At 41.4% G+C, this 19324-nt stretch overlaps 2 protein-coding genes and 1 non-coding gene across 5 annotated transcripts in view; all 3 read right to left on the reverse strand.

Moving 5' to 3' along the window:
• dennd4c (DENN/MADD domain containing 4C) overlaps positions 1–8382 on the reverse strand; it is a 41926-nt gene extending 33544 nt beyond the window's left edge. For all 3 annotated transcript variants that reach the window (XM_028977101.1, XM_028977094.1, XM_028977085.1), the window contains exon 1: positions 8144–8382. The gene's annotated coding sequence lies outside the window, so the exon portion shown is untranslated. The remainder of the gene's footprint in view (positions 1–8143) is intronic.
• A 1048-nt stretch (positions 8383–9430) lies between these two features.
• Positions 9431–18381, reverse strand: haus6 (HAUS augmin-like complex, subunit 6). Its single transcript, XM_028984229.1, has 16 exons — positions 17943–18381; positions 17347–17442; positions 17086–17164; positions 16849–16981; positions 15889–16033; positions 15669–15731; positions 15535–15592; positions 13293–13466; positions 13003–13196; positions 11858–11987; positions 11629–11731; positions 11480–11543; positions 11247–11412; positions 10769–10864; positions 10392–10518; positions 9431–10156 (listed from the first exon to the last, which is right to left on the reverse strand). The coding sequence occupies exons 1-16, from the start codon at positions 18071–18073 to the stop codon at positions 9453–9455; spliced, it is 2463 nt and encodes an 820-aa protein (XP_028840062.1). The 5' UTR covers positions 18074–18381; the 3' UTR covers positions 9431–9452.
• Positions 11064–11194, reverse strand: LOC114802962 (small Cajal body-specific RNA 8). Its single transcript, XR_003751839.1, has one exon.
• Positions 18382–19324: the final 943 nt, after the last annotated feature.

Here is a 19324-nt window from a genome sequence, read left to right on the forward strand (position 1 = left end):
AAGGGCCTTTTGTCTCTGGAAATTTGAGGTCACTTTTCTTGGCTGCAGCGTGAGCCACAGCTTGAAAACCTGATGAAAGACGCAAGCCTAAACGCCTGCAGGCAGATGACAGAGTTAAGGAACGTTCTATCAGATCTCTATATTTGGGACTGTTGGATATGTGCAACTGTTTGTAAATATAAATATTATTACATTGAAACAGACACCAGTTTTTTTTGGTTGGTCAACAGCAAAGCTGACTGGTACCATAAAACACTCATCCACACAAAGGAACCAAAAGTCAACCCCTGAGGGAGAGAGAGCCCCAATGTGCCCGACCTCCTCCGCCCAGTCTCTGTGCTGCCCTATTCAGCAGGGCTTCTCTGGCCTGAGGGTAGTGGAAACAGTACTGACTAAGAGTCATGCACAAACCCATTAGGTTGTGGGGCAAGGCCCAACATCAGTAAGGTCAGAAATGAGCCTGTGAACCAATGGGAGGTACAAAAGTATGCTGAAGCAGCAAAAGGGCTAAGACTTAAAATATTTCTGGAAAAAGAACTATTAAAACAGGACTTGTCAATGTGTCAGCCGACCAAACATATGATCTACAACAGTAAGCAGATGTTGACGTGTTCTAAAGAATGAGCCCTTGACCGATCAGAAGTCAGCTGGTACAAGAGGTCCAAGCGAACTGGTTGAACACTTGCAGCTGACATAATTCTACTCCACATGACACCAGAAAAAAAAACAAAAAAAAAAAAAACTGCCATCTGTCAACACAATGTGGCATGACCAGCAAACAAACACAAGCAAGGCAAAATCAAGACCTAAGATTTAAACAAAAAATGCATTGAGATGTTTCACAGACAAATAATCTGTTCTGTCAATCAATTAAACTGGATTTTCTTACTGAATTATGACACATTTTGTATGAAAAAAGTGAACTAAGCTCCATCAGAGGTGGGTAATCGCATTAGCAGTTAATTAATCACAGCAATGCGGAGGCACCTGCATTGCACTGAAGGCAGGATTGGACTATTCACAAATATTTTTAAAATCACATTAAACTATCTGTTTACTCCATGATAAATTTTGTCTGTGGGGAAAGACGTTAAGTATTTAGGATTTGGAATTGTTGTGCCCTGTTCTAAGCAAGGAGAAAGCTTCCTCAGGAATTCACCATAACACTGTGTTCTCAACATCAGCATAACAAGTGCTCAGGATTAACCAAGTGATTGTAAGCAACTGGTCCAACATCTGGATTCAATTAATTGATCTATGATGTATTTATTATTGAGTAAAGTGCCAGTTAGGAGAATTTGGGATATTTTGGAATATTTACATTAACTGAGACTTGGTGCTTTGCCATTTTTAAATAAAGTCGCTACATACCTCACCTGTTTTGCTCACCCTGAAGTGGACAAGACCAGGAAGCCCTTTGCTTATTATATGCCACATGGTATGAATGCAATCACAGCTCAAATCAGACATACACAAGCAGTGAGATGCCCTGCTGATTGAAGAAAAGAGGCTGGTAATAGGAAGGTCCATGGAATTCCCCCCACCCACCCTCCTGGTGCTCAGTGGAAGGTGTGACCATCAGCTCATGAAAATAAAGGCTTGGCTCATGAAAAAAAAAAAAAAAAAAAAAAGAGCTGACGATTGAAAAAGGATCCTGTGTCCAGCCTGTCGGTAAAATTTGAAAAATAGTCTTGACTTCTTCCCTTTCTCCACTCTTTTTCCTTGACCAACAGCAACATCTCTCCCACACACAAAAGAGGGAATATCCTGGACCTGGTCTTCAGTCGTCCTTCCCCAATTTCCGACCTTTCTTTCCAACCACTCCACTTCACATCTCTGACCACCACACTCACTCTACCGACAGGATCCACAACTATCCCCCATCCATCCTTCATTCGGCACAACCTTCACACTAGTGCTGCATGATTAATATAATCACGATGTCAGTCTGTGCGATTACATGAACACAAAAAGCTGCGATTTATATGTGACGTGTTTGGTCACATGACATTCGATTTGGTTCAATGGAGACCTCAGATTCGTGACTCGCATAGACATATGGGTACACGTACGTCACCGTCGCCGCCATATTGTGATAGGCTGTGCTGTGGAGTGACGCATATACATGTCTATGGAGAGAAGTGCATAAAAATGCCTCACTCTTGTGCTGCTTGGGGCTGTACAAACCGCTGTACGCTCCAAACCAGATCCCGGGGGATTACATTTCATAGGTAAGGCTGGACAATTGTTTTGAATATATTTGGCCATTATAAAATCCCGTTTTATAAGTCTTAACCTTAGCTAAGCTAGGCTAAGCTAGCGAAGCTCTGCATTCCTGTGTTCAAGTCAGCCTCCAAACAACGTTTTGGCTAAACGTAGGCATTAACTATTTAGACTGTTCTTTGCTGTTTAGTTAACTTTTTTCAAGTCAGCCTCCAAAAAACGTTTTGGTTAAACGTAAGAACTATAATACGGGACTTTATAATGACCAAATATAATCAAAACAGTTGTTTAGCCATACCAGGGATTGTCGTTCGACAGTAATGTAAAGAGTTTTTTGTGATTTATTTAATTTTGTAGAATATTGTATTTTGAAAGCACTGGGCATTTCAGGTTATAAGTAGTTTGTATGTTTATCATATCGCAATCGCATATCGCAATATTGATCTCAATAATTGCAATATGTCTTTTTCCCCCAAATCGTGCAGCCCTACTTCACACTGTCTCACCTTCATCTTCCTGCATTCTTTCACATCTCCCTAGCTCTGATTCATTAGTCTCCTTACCACTACAGACAGCCACTAACTCTTTCCTCAACTCACTTTCCTTTCTAGGGATCATCTTTGTCCCCCATCTTCTAAACCCAAAAGGACTTCTCCCCCTGTGCCCTGGCTCTCCAATACATTGCGCAGCAATCAAAGAGTACTTTGAGCAGCGGAGAGAAAATACAAGAAATCACATCTTGACTCACACCTACTGTATTACCAGAATCTTCTTCGCAAATTTTCCACTAACCTTACTACTGCTAAAACTGCTTTTTACAATGCAAAACTGGAAGCCTCTTCCCATAACCCACAAGAACATATCTCTACTCAACCCTCCGACTACCCCTACCCCATCTTCCCTAACTTCTGATGATTTTTCCAACTTCACAGGGAAGATTCTACAGTTAAATCCGTTTTCTAAGCTCACATCAGATGAAATCATTCAAATTTTATCTACAGGCAATCCAACCACCTGTCTGCTAGATCCAATCCCTTCCACAATGCTCCAAACATCTCTCCTGACCTCATCCCTTTCCTTTCTTATATCATAAACAGCTCAACCATGTACCATCTGCCTTTAAAACAGCCAGGGTTCTTCCAATCCTAAATCGGTGTGTCTACAATCAGCTATCACTTCACAGAACAACCTCCTGGATCCTAACCAGTTTGGCTTCAGAACAGCCCATTCTACTGAGACTGCCCTGCTGTCTGTTTCTGAGAAGCTACATCCGGCCAGATTGGCCAAACTGTCATCTGTACTTATTCTCCTTGACCTCTGCAGCATTTGGCACAGTTAACCACAAGACTCTCTTGTAAATCCTGAAGAGGCTTGGAATTCAGGGCTCAGCATGGCAGTGGTTTGCTTCCTACCTTGATGAGCGATCTTACCAAGTGACTTGGAAAGGATCCACCTCTACCTCACGTAGACTCTCCACTGGTGTCCGTCAAGGCTCAGTACTAGGTCCTCTCCTTTTCTCCCTTGCTGGGGACCTCCCTGAGGTCATTTCCTCACATGGATTATCCTACCATTGCTATGCCGATGACACACAGCTCTTCTTCTCTTTTCCTTCCTCAGATCTACATGCTGCTTCCAAAATCTCATCTTAACCTGGACAACTCACAGCTCTCTCCTTCTACAACAGCCCGCAACCTTGGAGTAACAAGACAACCAACTCTCCTTCTCGACTCACATCAGCAATCTTTCCCGCTCATGTAGATTCCTTCTCTACAATATCAGACAAATACATCATTATCTGTTAACTAGTGGTGGGCCGTTATAGTGGTGGGCCGTTAAAACGAGCTGCGTTAATGTGAGACTTTTATCGGCGATAAAAAAAATATTGCCGTTAATCCATTCACAAAGTCGGGTTGGGAGCTGGGTCTATACTACGCAAGCTATTGTGCCGGAGTTAAATGGTTACACTAGATTTATAAGTATATTTCTTCTTTCTTGTGTCTTTTAGTTTCTTATTTCCTAAAGACTTTTATTTTGTTTTTGAGACCCGGTTCAGGTCTCTTGGACACATTGCGTGAGCTGTGAGAGCTGCGTGGGGTTTGTGTGCAAAAAGGAATATTTTGCATGTTTGTTATTTTGTGAATATTTTTTATGTTCTTTTAATACTGTATATTGTAGAGAGAGGTGCAGAAAGACGCGATGTGTGACACGACCTTGCTTTTTGTACAGAATACACTTTGCACAGAAAATCTCTTGGGTGTCAGCTCATCATTTGTGGTTCAAGAAACGAAATCAAAAAGTTACACAACGCAGAAGAAGAACTGATACACTATGATGACTTTCACCTTGATATTTTAGCGCGGATGTATACCTAGCCGAATTGCACTGTAGGGGGTGAGAACGAGTCTTTGAACTGTGAAATTACCACATCAAACGTGACGTGGTAACATGGATGCAGCTATTTAACTGAATAAACAGTTGGTAAACACAAGTACATCTTATTGAACATAATTTATTTTCATCACCAATTATCATAGTAGAACAGCTTTCTCAAGTGATGCAAAATGTGATGCATTTTGGAAACAGGAGATGAGCCCCTTGTCTAATGCGCCACCTGGTTTGAGAAACCCATTCTCAAAAACTTACTTTTAGTCATTATTTGGGTAGCACACATATTCTGAATGTCTTCAGCAGAATTCAAATGAGCCATTTTAATCTAGATGAATGTAGATTAATTTAGATTACAGTGAGATTAATCTAGATCAAGAAAATTAATCTATGCCCACCTCTACTGTTAACACAGGCCACCCAGATACTGGTTACAGATACAGTCTTCATGAATGGATTACTGCAACTCCCTTCTAGCTGGTCTACCTCAATGTACCATCCGACCTCTACAACTTTAACCTTCCGAAATTCTCCCACACCACCCCTCTGCTACGTTCCCTCCACTGGCTCCCAGTAGCTGCACGCATCAGATTCAAAATACTGATGCTGGTTTACAAAGCCAAACATGGAGTAGGTAAAAGGAAGACACTAATCTAGACTCTATGTCTTGGCCCCTCGATGGTGGAATGAACTTCTCCTTGAGGTCAGAACAGCTAGTCACTGCGTATTTTCAAATAGCAGTTTAAGACCTTCCTCTTTACAGAATATTTAGATTAACTTGTAACGTTCTTATTGTCTTATGTATAGAAACTACAACAGTGTGAATAAAAAGATTGTATTCATATTTGGAGGTCCTAGTGAACCAGAAGAGATCACTTAATTGATTGTAACATTGAAGCACGTTGTAAGTCGCTCTAGATAAGGGAGTCTGACAGATGCCTTAAACGTAAATGTAAATCTAAATGAGGGGTTCACCTGAGGCTATCTGGTGGCAACCAGAGATTTAATTAAGCTAAACAACAGTTGGAAATGTAGGATAACACATGGCACCGTTACCCTTCAGGCAAACGCATAATGTTGGCAGCTGAATATTCAATAGCACAGAAATACCATTTGAAGTACAACAGTGTTTCCATAAAAACAAGGTCAGGGAGTAATTTCCCACATTTGCTACATTTTGGTCTATATTGGTAATGGTCTAATGTACATGCTTAAAACATGGTGCAGGTCAGAGCCAAATACAGTGTATTCCATGATGAATATTTTTAATGCCGACATCAATCAAAGCATCTGTTGAAGATTTGGACAACCTTTCTGAGTCAAAATATGACTGACATGGGGATAAAGCACAATAGAAAGGTCCACGGCCTCCGGTTGCATTAGTGGAATATCAATAACACCCCTACCCTCCCCTTCCTGGGAAGGATACAATGCCCCAAGTTCTCATTACACTACTAGTGTAACAAAGCTGGGGCTATCAATGTTGTGAATAATCTAGAAACCTAAAGATGATCATTTATTCAACACAAATTAATCATATTACAGGCTACATACATGGAAATTTGGAGAAGCTAAACAGGAATTCATGGAGAATGGAAATGTAAAGCAACATATGCAATTCTGAAACAAGTGCTCATAATTACAATAACAACCACAAAACATGCAAAGCTGTGTGTAAAAACCGGAAGCTGTGTGCCACTTTTAAAAATTCTGCTTGACTCATCCATGTCTGGCAAATCTAACATCATGTGGGATGCACAACAAAATTCTTCTTAACTGTAGAACCTAAAATACATGGGTTTTGCAATATAGAGACCATCACTGATGGACTAGATTGCTCAAGCTGCAATAGTACTTCAAATAATCCACCCATTTTTATTTCAATTTCTTTTGTTTTGCTTTATTACATTAAATTCTCAATAAAAACTCAATTCTCAGCTTTCTATCACTAAACAACCTGAATAGTTTTACAGAATGGAGAATGCATTCAGAGGTAACACTGAAGCATGCAATTTGAAAGGGTGACTGCAGCCATGCTGACGCTGCTGTAATTCTTTGTTAGAAGAGGAGGTGCACCTAAAATGGTGTATGGTGTCACATTTCTCTCTGGTGGAGGCCCTGCCTACCTGCCACATACACTGATCTGTCACACACCTTGCTTTCTCAAACACTGATCTCCCTCAATTTCCTGAACCACAACAGTGGCAAAACTGTGTCAGCATAGACATGTACACACAATAAACCTAGTCAGTATCAAGGCACTAAAATGTAGGATAAATTTACTATAAATCCATTACAGTACTTCCTGTGCTGCCAGATTTGCTATAGAAGACACATGTAATTCTTCTGAGGCGACCATGGGTCGACTTCCGGCACATGCTGTAGTACAATTTACCAGTTGGGTGGTGTGAGTGTGTGTAGTGTATGTTTTGTCATAATTATGAACCAACAGAGTAAGATGTATACATCTTATACTGTTCACAGTCACACAATGATCTCTAATAATTAACCTACATTCTGGGTCACTTGCTAGATATCAGAAAAAGGACCTCAGACCAGTGAGAGTACAGACAAGAAGGTCATTAATTAAGAGTTGCACTATAATCATATGAATACCAGCTCCTTATTAATGTACTCATGAAACAAAGTGATTATTGGAAGAAATGTTCTTGTTATTTTATCCAAAATATTTGACTAATTGTGAGACTTGTTTAAAAAAAAAAATCATTCAATTAAAGTGACCATGAAAAATAAGTTTTCAAATCGATATACAATACAGTCAAAAGTCTGCAACATCGGAGCACTTCCGGCACTCTTTGGTGGCTGGACTGAACTGCATGGGCTGTTTCACGCTGGTAAATGATTCAAGTGCTGTTACAATGCGGATCATAAACATAGGCTAAACACCATAAACGGAACAGCTCGTTCCTCCTGCCGTCAAAGACCGGCGGGACGGAATAAGTCACCAGTCATGCTGCGGTCTGGGTGGAGGAAAACGTGAGTCCGGCTGGTTCGTGTTCGGACCACGGGTGACTCGTCACACCCTTTGCACCTGCACTTCTCCGTGTGAAAGGGCGCGGAGGATCCTGCTCCTCAACCGGCGCATGCGACAGACAGGGCACGGCGACGAAAAACCGCGGCCCGTCGAGCGTCCAACAAGGCGGACGAGGACACTCACGCGCACGCGCGTGCACGGAAAAGACGCTCCATTGTGCGCGAAAGAAGTTGAGAAGGGAAACACACACAAAACGTAACTTTTTTAACCACTTAATATAACACACGGTGTGTGGTGCAGGTGCAGGTAAACAGGGCCAGGTCCGCGTAAACCATATTTATCAAAGTGCCCCCATCGTCACGGAGTAACAACAGAGAAAGTGGCAGCTGACTGGAAAGTAACAACGCAGTCGACGTCGCTGCGTACAGCGGCTCCCGTGGCACGAGAACTCGCCACAGCCGAGTGCGTACGAACAGGTGAGGACATGACGCAGGCCTGCAGAATAAAGTTGAGAAACTGCGCGGCCACGGCAGCGCTTACCAGCTGTTTACCCGAGCGAAGAGAAGCGCGCTGACATGTAGGCGCGCCGCCGCTGCGCGCTCCCAGCACCCAGTCCGCGCTGCTGGGGTCGGGGGCAGCTCCGCCCGAGGGCACGTGGTCCGGTCGTGCCGGGAAAGTTTATTCCGCCACCTGTTCGGGCTGCTCTTATCGGTGAACGCGGGATCCAGCGGGCGCCATGTTTGTGTGCGGTGAGTTTGGAAGCGCTCGAGCTTCTCGGACTTCAGAGGGAGGGGCGGGACTAGGGCTTGGCCACGCCCACCGTGACTCGTTTCCCGATGACACCTCGACTGTTCCGGGTTTGGCTTCGAAGGGCACTCTCGCCCCCTAGCTAACCGAGGCGCGGGTAACACGGGCAACAGGTGCCACTTCGGCTGCGTAAAAACACGTTCCATTTCTTTTTAGATTACTGTAAAAAAAGTTTAGATATATGATCTAACCTAGCCCGAGGTACTGACGTTTATGCTATCTCTAATAGAAAGGAGTCAGAAGACCGAGTGTATCATGGTTGGTTATATCTGGCATGTGCTGTGAACATCACAGCTGGACCATGAAGCGATTGAAGGTGGTGTCATGGGTCATGTCTTCTTAGCCAATGCAACGGCATGTCCTAGGGACATGGTAAGATATTTACATTATTGCTCACCAAACAATTCTTTTTTGGAAACTATACTCTCTAATTTCCACATGAAAGTGAAATGATTAGCATTGCAATCCATTTCGTTGTGTGCACTGTGTGCCCTCTTGATTTAACCAGTCACCCTTAGTGAGCAGCCATAAGAGGCACCTGGGGAGCAGTGTGTGGGGATGGTACTTTGCTCAGTGGCACCTTGGCGCTTCAGGATTTGAACCAGCAACCTTCTGATTACACTGCCCCAAAATACAGGCGTCCAGTTGCCTTGCACAAATTGTTAAGTGTTCATTTTCATTCTCTGAAATTGTCCAGTTGCACAGGCTGGAGGGGGGGAAAAAAAAAAAAAAAAAAAAAAAAAATGCAAAAGGCCAAATAAGGTCTCACACACACACACAAAAAAAAATGAAAAAGGCTCAACATAAACCCCAAATAGAAAGTAGCATTTAGAAAGTGCAGAAATTTATTTAAAAAAAAAAAAAAAAAAAAAAAATCCAAATGTAAATGGTACAGAACTAGTTAAGTCACCCAAATTCAAGCATTAAGAAGCAGAGATTGTAACATTACAGATACATGATTAAGTCGAGCTGTTTATTTAAAAAAAAAAAAAAAAAAAAAAAAAAGATCGCCCACCAAAATATAAACTTCAATGTAGGAAGGCTATTTGTGTGTCTGTGCTAAAAGATCATCAACAAAATTTAAATCAACTAAATTAGGAAGCGATAATTCCTTGCAATGAGAAGGGCTCTCTAACTGGTCTAAATCCAAAGAGAAGATTTTATCATTGGGTCCCAAAGCAGGCTGTGTAGGAAGAGGAGAGAGTGGAAATGAGTTCTGGGGAAATTCTTTATGGTCTTTAAACGAAGACTCTGCCAGAATTGCTTGTAGGCGTCGACGTGCTGCCTGGAGTGGAGTCTCAGCCCCTAGTGATGTAGAAAGGACCAGAGGGAGAACGAGTTCATTGTGCTCCATAAGGTTTGTATCCTCCATCCTTTCTTTCTCAAGAGAGAAATTCAGACCGTCATCGTCGGTACTGAGAAGGCTGTCATTAGACGGAAGAACAGGCAACGTCTCGTGGATTATGTTAAACTTTATGAGCTCACTGGAATTTTGGCTGTCCAGGGCCTCAAGGTGAGAAGAGTCCCAGGGCAAAGTGGAGTGCAGTGACCTCTGCTGGCAAACAGGGGGACTGCAACCTGGAGAAACTGAACCAGTTTCAACAGACTCACTCAGGAGCAAAGCTCCCTGGCAGACCTCTTTGTAAGAGGCGACATGGCTGGTTTCTGAAAGCTTGCCAGAGCCGTGATGTTTCTCAGCTGTTCCCTCCTCCATTGCTTTCCTCCAGGAGTTTCTCACATCCATAACTGAACAGAAGGGGGGAGTATTGTTACTTGCCAGGAAAACAACTTCAGATGTTTTCTGGTATAATCCATGACAACTAGCAAACTGGACAAAATGTTCAACATTTCACCAAAACAGTACACCCCCACACTTCTCCAATTCTTCAACTTCCCGTTTGAGCCTAACTGGGAACTAGAGTGTGTAAATCTATGCATTGACCTGAAAGGGAAAACAAACAAAAAAAAAATTGAAACTTACTCAGGCTCTCTGGAGTTCGTGGCAACTGCTTTCGGGTGGTGAACGGGTCAGACAGGCTGTTTAGGAACTGCTCCAGTTCTTGACCTTTCATGCAATCATCTGGGCTTGAGATCACAGCTTCAGCAAACTGATCAAAGAGAGAGAGAGGGGGGGGGGGGGGTCATGTATGTAATGAGAGTTTTAGCAAAGAGGGACAAAAGAAGGATTCTAAGGAGGACTAGTGATAGGCAAAACACAGCTCAGGACAAATCCAATGTCTGTCCACCACCAACTTGGAGTTTATCAGGCCAAAATGTCTGAAGGGAAATTTACAAAGTAATTTCCATATCAAGTAGCCAAATATTGCTAATTTTCATAGATGTGCCATGTTCTCATACTTGATTAGCAAGGTTGTCATATTCCAGACCTAGGATGTCAGGTTTTTTCTTCATTCCAGAAGTCTTTTGTTTATGAGAATTCTTTTTAAGGCTGACCTGTAAAAGAGAGAGGGACAAGAGTATAAAACCCAGCCACACACTGTTCTTACACTGACATAGGCAGGCGCAACAAATTCCTCAGGACTGTGGCTTCCAATTCATTAAGATCATAATACATAAATGAAGCAGGAGGAGGAGAAAAAAAAAAAAAAATCCCAAAAACACGCAACTAAACTATTTCTGCAGTGCAAAAAGTAAATGTCTGCTCCGTATCTGTCCGTTGCGATTTCCCTCAATTCGCCCCGGTCATCAGAGAGCACGGATACTATAGGGAGAACTAGTGATGGGTAGAACACTGCTCAAAACTACCCAGGTATCTGTCTCCCGAAACAAAAGTTCAAAACTAAAAGCTATTAACTAAAGTACACATGCTTGTTACCTTCATAGGAGATGGGGTTATGAACGTGACAGGGACATCAGGAGGGTGTGTTTCAGCAGGCAGCATCCCAAATGGGGTCACAGGCTTAGGTAACAATCCAACAACCTCCTGAAGACCCATTGTTGGTGCCGATTTAGTCAATGGTTCCTCAGATGAGATGTATGTGCTGCCAGGAGCAGAAAGTATTAAATATTGGAGACAACACGGTTCTTAAAAATAAGACACTTGCATACCTTGTCTGCTCTACCGCTGCAATCTGTTGATTTTCCTGAGGGCACTCCTCCTGAGACAATAACTCTGTGAAAATTAGTTTTACAATGTGGATATAAAATGAAAGCAACTAAACCGCTGCCATGTCGCACACAAACACATTTAGACTCACCAGGCAATTTTGCTGGGTACTGAGAGAAAATGCTGGGATTGTGACCGCACTCATGTGTTAAGTTAATAGACTGGGGACACAGGGGTGACAGGAAATCTAAGGCCTATTGGGGGAGAGAGAGAGAAAAATTAAATAAAAAATAATAAATAAATAAACCCCCTCAGTAAGGACTCAAATTTAACAACTTGAAGTTATTGTGCAATCAAGGGCATAGCTTCAAAAATCTTACTGGGTCAGTACTCAAGAAGGATGTCAGAGGATCATGCTTGAGATGGTCAGACCACTTCTTATCCCAATCGGCCTCCAGCTGCTTGATGGAGCTCTTGGCCTTCGGAATGGCCTCCTTGACCAGCTTCCTCCTAGAACAAAGAAAACAAAGGAAACATCATTCTTCCCTATAAGAAAAGCTATTGGAATGGGGAAAAGTTGGAGTTCTAGCTTATAGTTAGTTTGACAGTTTTGGTGCTGTCTAACACATTCATTTTTATCATTAAAAATGACCCAAATGGTAAACTGGACAAAAGCCTGCCAGTGCACAGATCAGCTTTCAGCAACTGCCTTTTATACTGAAGAAAGGTTGCGCTGAGTGGGCGTGGCCTTCCTAATTACAACCACTTCCACCTGTTTCCAATCGAACTCCCAGCTTCCAGTTAATTCACCACAGGCTCACTCTAGTTACCGCGAAAGGTTTTGGATTTTCTATTCAGTGAAAGTTAAAACGCCCACTTCAACCTAATAAAACACCAGTGTGAAAATGCCTGATTGGACCATTGTCTATACAATCCAGTGCAGGAGACTTTGAAGTCACACAAACCAGATTCTGTACAACTGGATTTTTTACCTCATGTTTTTAAGTCTCCAGTGCACAGTTAAGTGCAACAACCTTTTCCTGCATGGCGCATCTTCACTCGTACCAGCAGAGAAAAGTGATTGAATGAGCTTGGAACCCTGTCCAAATATGACTGCAGTATTGATGCATGCTGAGAGGCTGAATGTGACATCTAAGTGTTTATACCTATGGCGTATATCTATTAAGAGTTGACAACTTTTTCAACAACGAATGAGGAACATTTTCTTGCAGGTGTGCGCATAGCCGTGCTCGCCTCACTGCCACAGTTTGAAGTTGCCGCTCAGTATATGCTTTCATTTGGCCCCTGGTGTTTTTTTTTCCTATTATAAATATAGCCTATTTAATTTAATCATGCAAGCCAATATCGTGATCAAAATTTGATTTAATTAAATTAGGTGTGAAAATGGTACTTTTCAGATTGGATCACTGTCTATCCAAAACAGTGCAGAAGACAACTTTGAAGTGAGCATCAATTACTAAATAAGAAGTCACACAAACCACATTCTGTACATTCAAATTTTTACCTCATGTTTTTAAGAGTATCCAGTGCACAGTTAAGTGCAAGAACTTTTTCCTGCAGGGTCTCAGGGCGAAGCTCTGCAGTGGGACCGACAATCTGACTCCTTTCCTCACTGAAGAGTCCCACTGCTTCATTTAGGATTTCCAGCAACCTCAGAAACACTGGCTGTCCAGATTCATACATTTTACCCATGCTGGACTGGAGACACAGGAAAATACACACAACATACATAAACTTAATAGTGCATAATTGTGTCATTTGCATCTGTATTAAAAGTTTCCCCCCAAAACTAACCAAATGTGACAGTTTCTCCATCCGTTCTAGCAGAATGGTGGGAATCTTCAAATTCATATCTTTTCCATCTAGAGTGTACTGGTCAACGTGTCCCTGGATAACACAATCCACAACCCTCCGTTCCTCTTCTAATGTGGACAAGATTCCTTCAATTTCCTCCCAAATTGACCGAACCTATAAAACAAGCATTTTTCACTTATAAAACAAACCAAAACTTTAAAATGTGTGCTTATGCAAATGTGTATCTTAAAATAGGGCTGCACGATTATAGTCAAAATAATAAAACCAGATTTTTTTTTAGTATAATCACGATTATTAAATTAAGATTTTTCATTATTTTGGGTACAGTTACAGCATTTATCAGACGCCCCCATCCAGAGCAACTTACAATCAGTAAGTTGCGCCCCTGGAGCAACTTAGGGTTAAGTATCTTGCTCAGGGACACAATGGTAGTAAGTGGGATTTGAACCTGGGTCTTCTGGTTCATAGGCGAGTGTGTTACCCACTAGGCTACTACCACCCTGTGTAAATGTATTGCCCTTTCTATTTTAAACAAACGATAAGTGAACAAGGCTTTCAGATGTTTGGTGATAAAAACCAGCCTGTCAACATTTGTTGAATTAAGAGATGACCGAAGGCAAGGTCACTTTTTAAAATATTTATGAAAGATGACTCCATTTACCTACTAATTTGGAAAAATAACTATAGAAGGGGAGGTCCATAAACAGGTATTTTGTATAGATATTTGTCAAGAACTATAGACAATGAACTAACTATGCAATATATAGGAGAACATCAGCTGTGCCTTTCCTAAAAGGTGGGAAGACAGATGCTCTGGTCTGGAACATGAATAACATTATGTCAAACACAAAATTTCATAACATGGAAGATGATAAAATAAAATTTGACTTATTTTTATGCCTTGATCATTCATTATTACAGCCATACGTGGAGCAAATGTCCAGCATCTTCACTCATACAATCAGAGAAGCATGATTGAATGAGCTTGGAACCCAGTCCAAATATGACTGCAGTATTGAAGCATGTGGAGATGCTGAGTGCGATGTCTAAGTGTTTATACCTAAGGCGTATAGAGTTGCCAACTTTTTCAACAACAAATGAGGAACACTTTCCTGGAGGTGTGCGTGTAAACATGCTTGCCTGACTTCCACAATTTGAGGTTGCCACTCAGTCTATGCTTTCATGGCATTTGACTAATTGTGCAGCCATACCTTGAAATGCAAAACTCAGTAAAGTGGTCCTTACGCCTTGTCGGGGAATTAATTAAAATACTTTAAAATGTCAAGAAAACTGACAAGTTCTGCATCAGACCAGGGCATGCAAGTGTGTTAGCTACAGTTTAAACATGAAAACAGCCAGGGTAAATTGATGAAAATAAATACGTTTATTAGACATAAAAAAAAAAAAATTAATAAATCCACTACTTATTCCTTAAAAGCCTTAATGTAACAGCCAACGGCTCTGAGCAAGGCAATATTGTGAACCTACCTGAGTGACAGCAATGCCATTGCCAACATGAATTAACGAGTGTTTAGTGCACAGGAATGGATAGGGTACTTACAGTACCTAATACTGTTTAAAATAAATAATAATGGTGGTAGTAGCCTAGTGGGTAACACACTCGCCTATGAACCAGAAGACCCAGGTTCAAATCCCACTTACTACCATTGTGTCTCTTTGATATTATACCAGGCATAGCATGGCGTGTTAGCAAATGGCATAGTTAACCAAATACAAATTATTTAATAAAACTAAAAGAACAGTTTAGAATGATGAAGTAGGGTGTGTGAGGGCAGTCAATGAATATAATGGAGAAAAACTCAGACATGGCTGATGCATGATTACTATCTGGCCAACTGTGTTTTCTTCAGTAGAACAGCACGGCCACTTGGAGTGCTTAGTTACTCCCAGCTCTTTGTGAGGAAACATAAAACCCTTATGTACCCTTATGTACATTGCAGCCACCTTATAATGACACACAGTAAAATATTGATTATTTTTTTCAAGAAAACATCTGAAAACCAATCCACTGTGTATCAAATACTAGGCTGCAATGACTAATTTAACAATACTAACATACCCTTACTGGTGCAGGATCCCCTGCATGTGTGAGATCTAGATGTCTAGCACTTCCTTCAAGCCATGCAATTACTCACTGAGGCTGTAAAAGGAACATGTCAAACACATTTCTGCTTAGAATTCATTAAAAACCTTCACAAACCTGCTGAATCATGTCTAACTGCTTGGTCGTCTCCTGCTTTGGTATTTTTTCTAGGTGCCTGCAGAAAAAATTATGTAAAAGGAGCGTTCTTAATGTTTAAAACATGAATATGATTCCATGAGGGACAAACTCACTTCAGCAAATCAGTGTATTTAGAATCATCAGCTCTGAGTTCATGTATAGATTTCTCCAGGATCCTGCAGGAATGGGGAAACAATCATATTAGAAACAGCAATACCTGCAATTAAGTGCTTGACTCAGGCAAGACTTTCTGGTGCTAGCTAGCATCTTGATCTTCGATGTAGCGGTATGCGGAGGGAATCTGTTTTGTGTGTCAGACCAACAGGTCCTCACTGTGCTCTGTGCTGGTACTCCCGGATGACTCGGTCCTGGTCCACAGCTGCTCTCTCGAAATGTCGCTTCACCAACTGAAACCGCTTCAGTTCTAGTTGCAGGGAGGTGGCGGGCACTGCGGCTGCCTCCGGGATCCACGATCCATCTGGAAATACAATGGCAGCATTGAAAACACGGACAGGATGCTTTAGGTCAAAGCTATGTTTAATCAGCAGCAATCAGATTGGAAGAACAAGAAGCAAAGGTTTCAAATATCAACCGTTATAAATGATCAGTACAAATAACAGGGTTCCGTCTCTAAGTAAGACTTAAAATTCCCTGTCTTTTCCATGGCCTTCCAGTATAGTGCTTGGGTGCAAAGCAGAAAATGGCATTTAAAGGGATTATACATTTCAAAACAGCAGTTACGTCATTGTTTTTGAAATATAGGTAGCTTGGCGTGTTGAATGGTAAATACAGAAACCTCCAACTCCTCCTCTACATGCATATTTTCTCACTTAAATTCTCCCAGTCCTTAAATTCTATAAATTTTCAAGCCAAATATCTGTAAATTTACACTTGCCTGGTGCGTTTGGTAAATTAGCAAGTGTGAGGAATGTATCGACAGAGACTTCACAAAGATTTTGCGTTCTAGAATGTTGCAAATTTTTAATGCAAAGCAAAACACTGTGTGCACTGTGTGCTGTGCATCACAATGTCAACCACTTTCACATGCTATTAACAAAATTCCCTGATAATTTTCCCTGTTACCTTTACAGAAATTTCCTGACCCATAAGAAACCTGAAATATACAAAGTGATAGAATTTGTGTGTTTAAATGATCTATGAAAGTTGTAAGTACATGGTGTACACCATGTTCTTAAGCATGCATTGGCTTTAATTTAGATATTTTTGTGCAATTTTATGCCATGGATTTAGTGTAGCTACCATCATTAAATGAAGAGGCTTCAGCTGTTTTACCCGTGCTGAAAGTCTTCATTTCCTGCAGCATGACGTGCTTAGCCAGGCTCAGCATAACCTGTATGAACTTTGGTCCTCCAGGGGAGAGGAAGTATGATGCCAGGATTTTTGGGAAGACACTTCCTGGCTCATTCTAAAAGAGAAAGAATTTGAGATGTCTGCAGGGAATTAAACAGACTGAAGAGTCTCTGCTTTGCCATATTTATTTGACATTAAAGATGTGCAAAAAATTCTTACAGCTATTTCCTGAAGCCATGCAAACGTCACTTTGCGAAACTCAGCATCGGTCTTAGGATCCAAGACTGGCCAGCAACATCTGTGAAATGAACAGCTTATTATATAAATATATATATTTTGGTTAAAATAAATCTAAATTAAAAATCTACAACTATAATTTCTGAATATGATAAATAAAATTGTGTTGGTGACAGAAATAAATTGCAGTAATTTCTAAATTGTTATTCTGTGTAATTAAACCAGTCAGCTATGACGTCTCACCTGAACTCGTCCCGTGTACGAGACGGATTGAGCTTGTCCAGCAGGAAATGGGTGACAATGTAAAAAGCCTCCTTGTTCGGTTTCTCAAACATATTACTTTTAAGAGAGAAATATGAGGGGAAAAAACATGCACCAGTCAAACCCTTCTTCATATTATTATCGAATGACATACAGTACAGGCCAAAAGTTTGGGGGACACCTTCTCATTCAACGTGTTTTCTTTATTTTCATGACCATTTTCATTGGTAGATTCTTACTGAAGGCATCAAAACTATGAACGAACACTAAACTTTTGGCATGTAATGTATGTCTGCACTGAAGGAACTGGTTTTAATATCATTGTACATGTACATAGTGACAATAAAAGGCATTCAATCTTCTATTCTACATGTTTAAGTAATATCTGAAATTTGTGTTTGATTCGGTAAATATTGAAATATGACACAGTAACAATTTTTCCACACGGCATTGAAGAGAACAGGATAGTAACGTAGGCATTTGTGAAATTCGTAAACGATATAAAACAACACACAATAGATTGATAAACGCGATGCGCACGTAAGACAATAGAGTGTCCGGCGTCTGCAGACACTCACCCCGCCAGGACCGGGCGCCGCAGGTTCGATTTGCTGATCCCGCCGATGTTCGCCGCTACATCGGGCTGAAATCCGAGGCTCAGAAGATACCACCATAAATACTTCGAGTTCTCCTTCTGCAGACTGCACATGGCTGCGCTAATAGTCAACTTCGACAACTCGCCCGGGAGTGCGCGCAGAGTAACCGAGGAGTAAATCGTCTGCGTCTACACATCCCCAGTCAGGCCCCTGGTCACGGGCGGCTGAAACGTTTACAGCCACAAGGATTCAAGTTCAGCAGAACGCCGGCCAGCTTCCGACTCACAGCAACAACAGCTACGATTCGGCACCTTCCGTCAACCGCCAAATTATTTGAGACAAAAAAAGTGACCCGGAAGTTGAACAGAATCCTTTCCGGTTTACGCATGTAAGACCGACAGGTGGTGCTGAAGTTCGTAATGTGACCATGTCTTTTATACATATTAATCCAGGCACGGACTCTACAGTAAACTAAAGCCAGGTACACTCATTTTAATAATTAGAAATTAGTTAAAAAATATATATATATTATTGTACTTCTTTTGGCGTGGGGGTGTTTTGGGTAGTGGGAGATAGGCATCCTAAGGCTACACAAATGTAAATAATGTTCCTGTTTTCTGAGCATGAGAGGGGCCAGTTTAACAAAAAAACTTCAATCAGTCAAAAAAACTTTCATAATTCATACCCACATCAGTGTTGCTTCGGTCACCCGAGAATGAAGACAATTACTTAAACTATTCATTTAATAATATATTCACGGGTGTGTGAGGTACTGAAATGAGTATGTGATATTAAAGCTATATACACTTATATACGCTATATACGCTTAGTCCTGCTCAGGGTTTGCGTGATCCCCCAGGACACTGGGTGCAGGGCGGGACACCCACCAGAGGGCGCACACACACACACACACACACAGATTCACTCACATGCGCAGACAGACACTTCAGTCACCAATTCACCTAGTGCGCATGCCTCAGGCTGGTAAGCGGAAACTGGAGTATCCAGAGAAAACCCACACCATCAAGGGGAAAGCATGCAAATTCCACACACAAGGTTTGAGTCGGGATTCAAGCTCACAACAGTGGAGGTTTGAGGCCACATCCCAAGCTATATACAATGCACAAAAATATTCTTTATTTCTGCAATGTTGTTCAGAGATAGAAACGAGAAACTAATTTAGATTTGGCAGTCAAGTTGCTGAAACACATCCAATTGGAATCTCCCCTTATTGCGCTCATTTAAAATGCTGAACAGTTTACAGTGCATTTCAATGTATAATTTATATCACATTTACAGTTTAGTGCCCACTTATATATCTTAAATATGATGCCCGAAAGACATGCAACCATACCTCAAATATG

This window comes from Denticeps clupeoides, chromosome 1 (genome assembly GCF_900700375.1).
Source record: "Denticeps clupeoides chromosome 1, fDenClu1.1, whole genome shotgun sequence".
NCBI classification, from domain to species: Eukaryota; Metazoa; Chordata; class Actinopteri; order Clupeiformes; family Denticipitidae; genus Denticeps; species Denticeps clupeoides.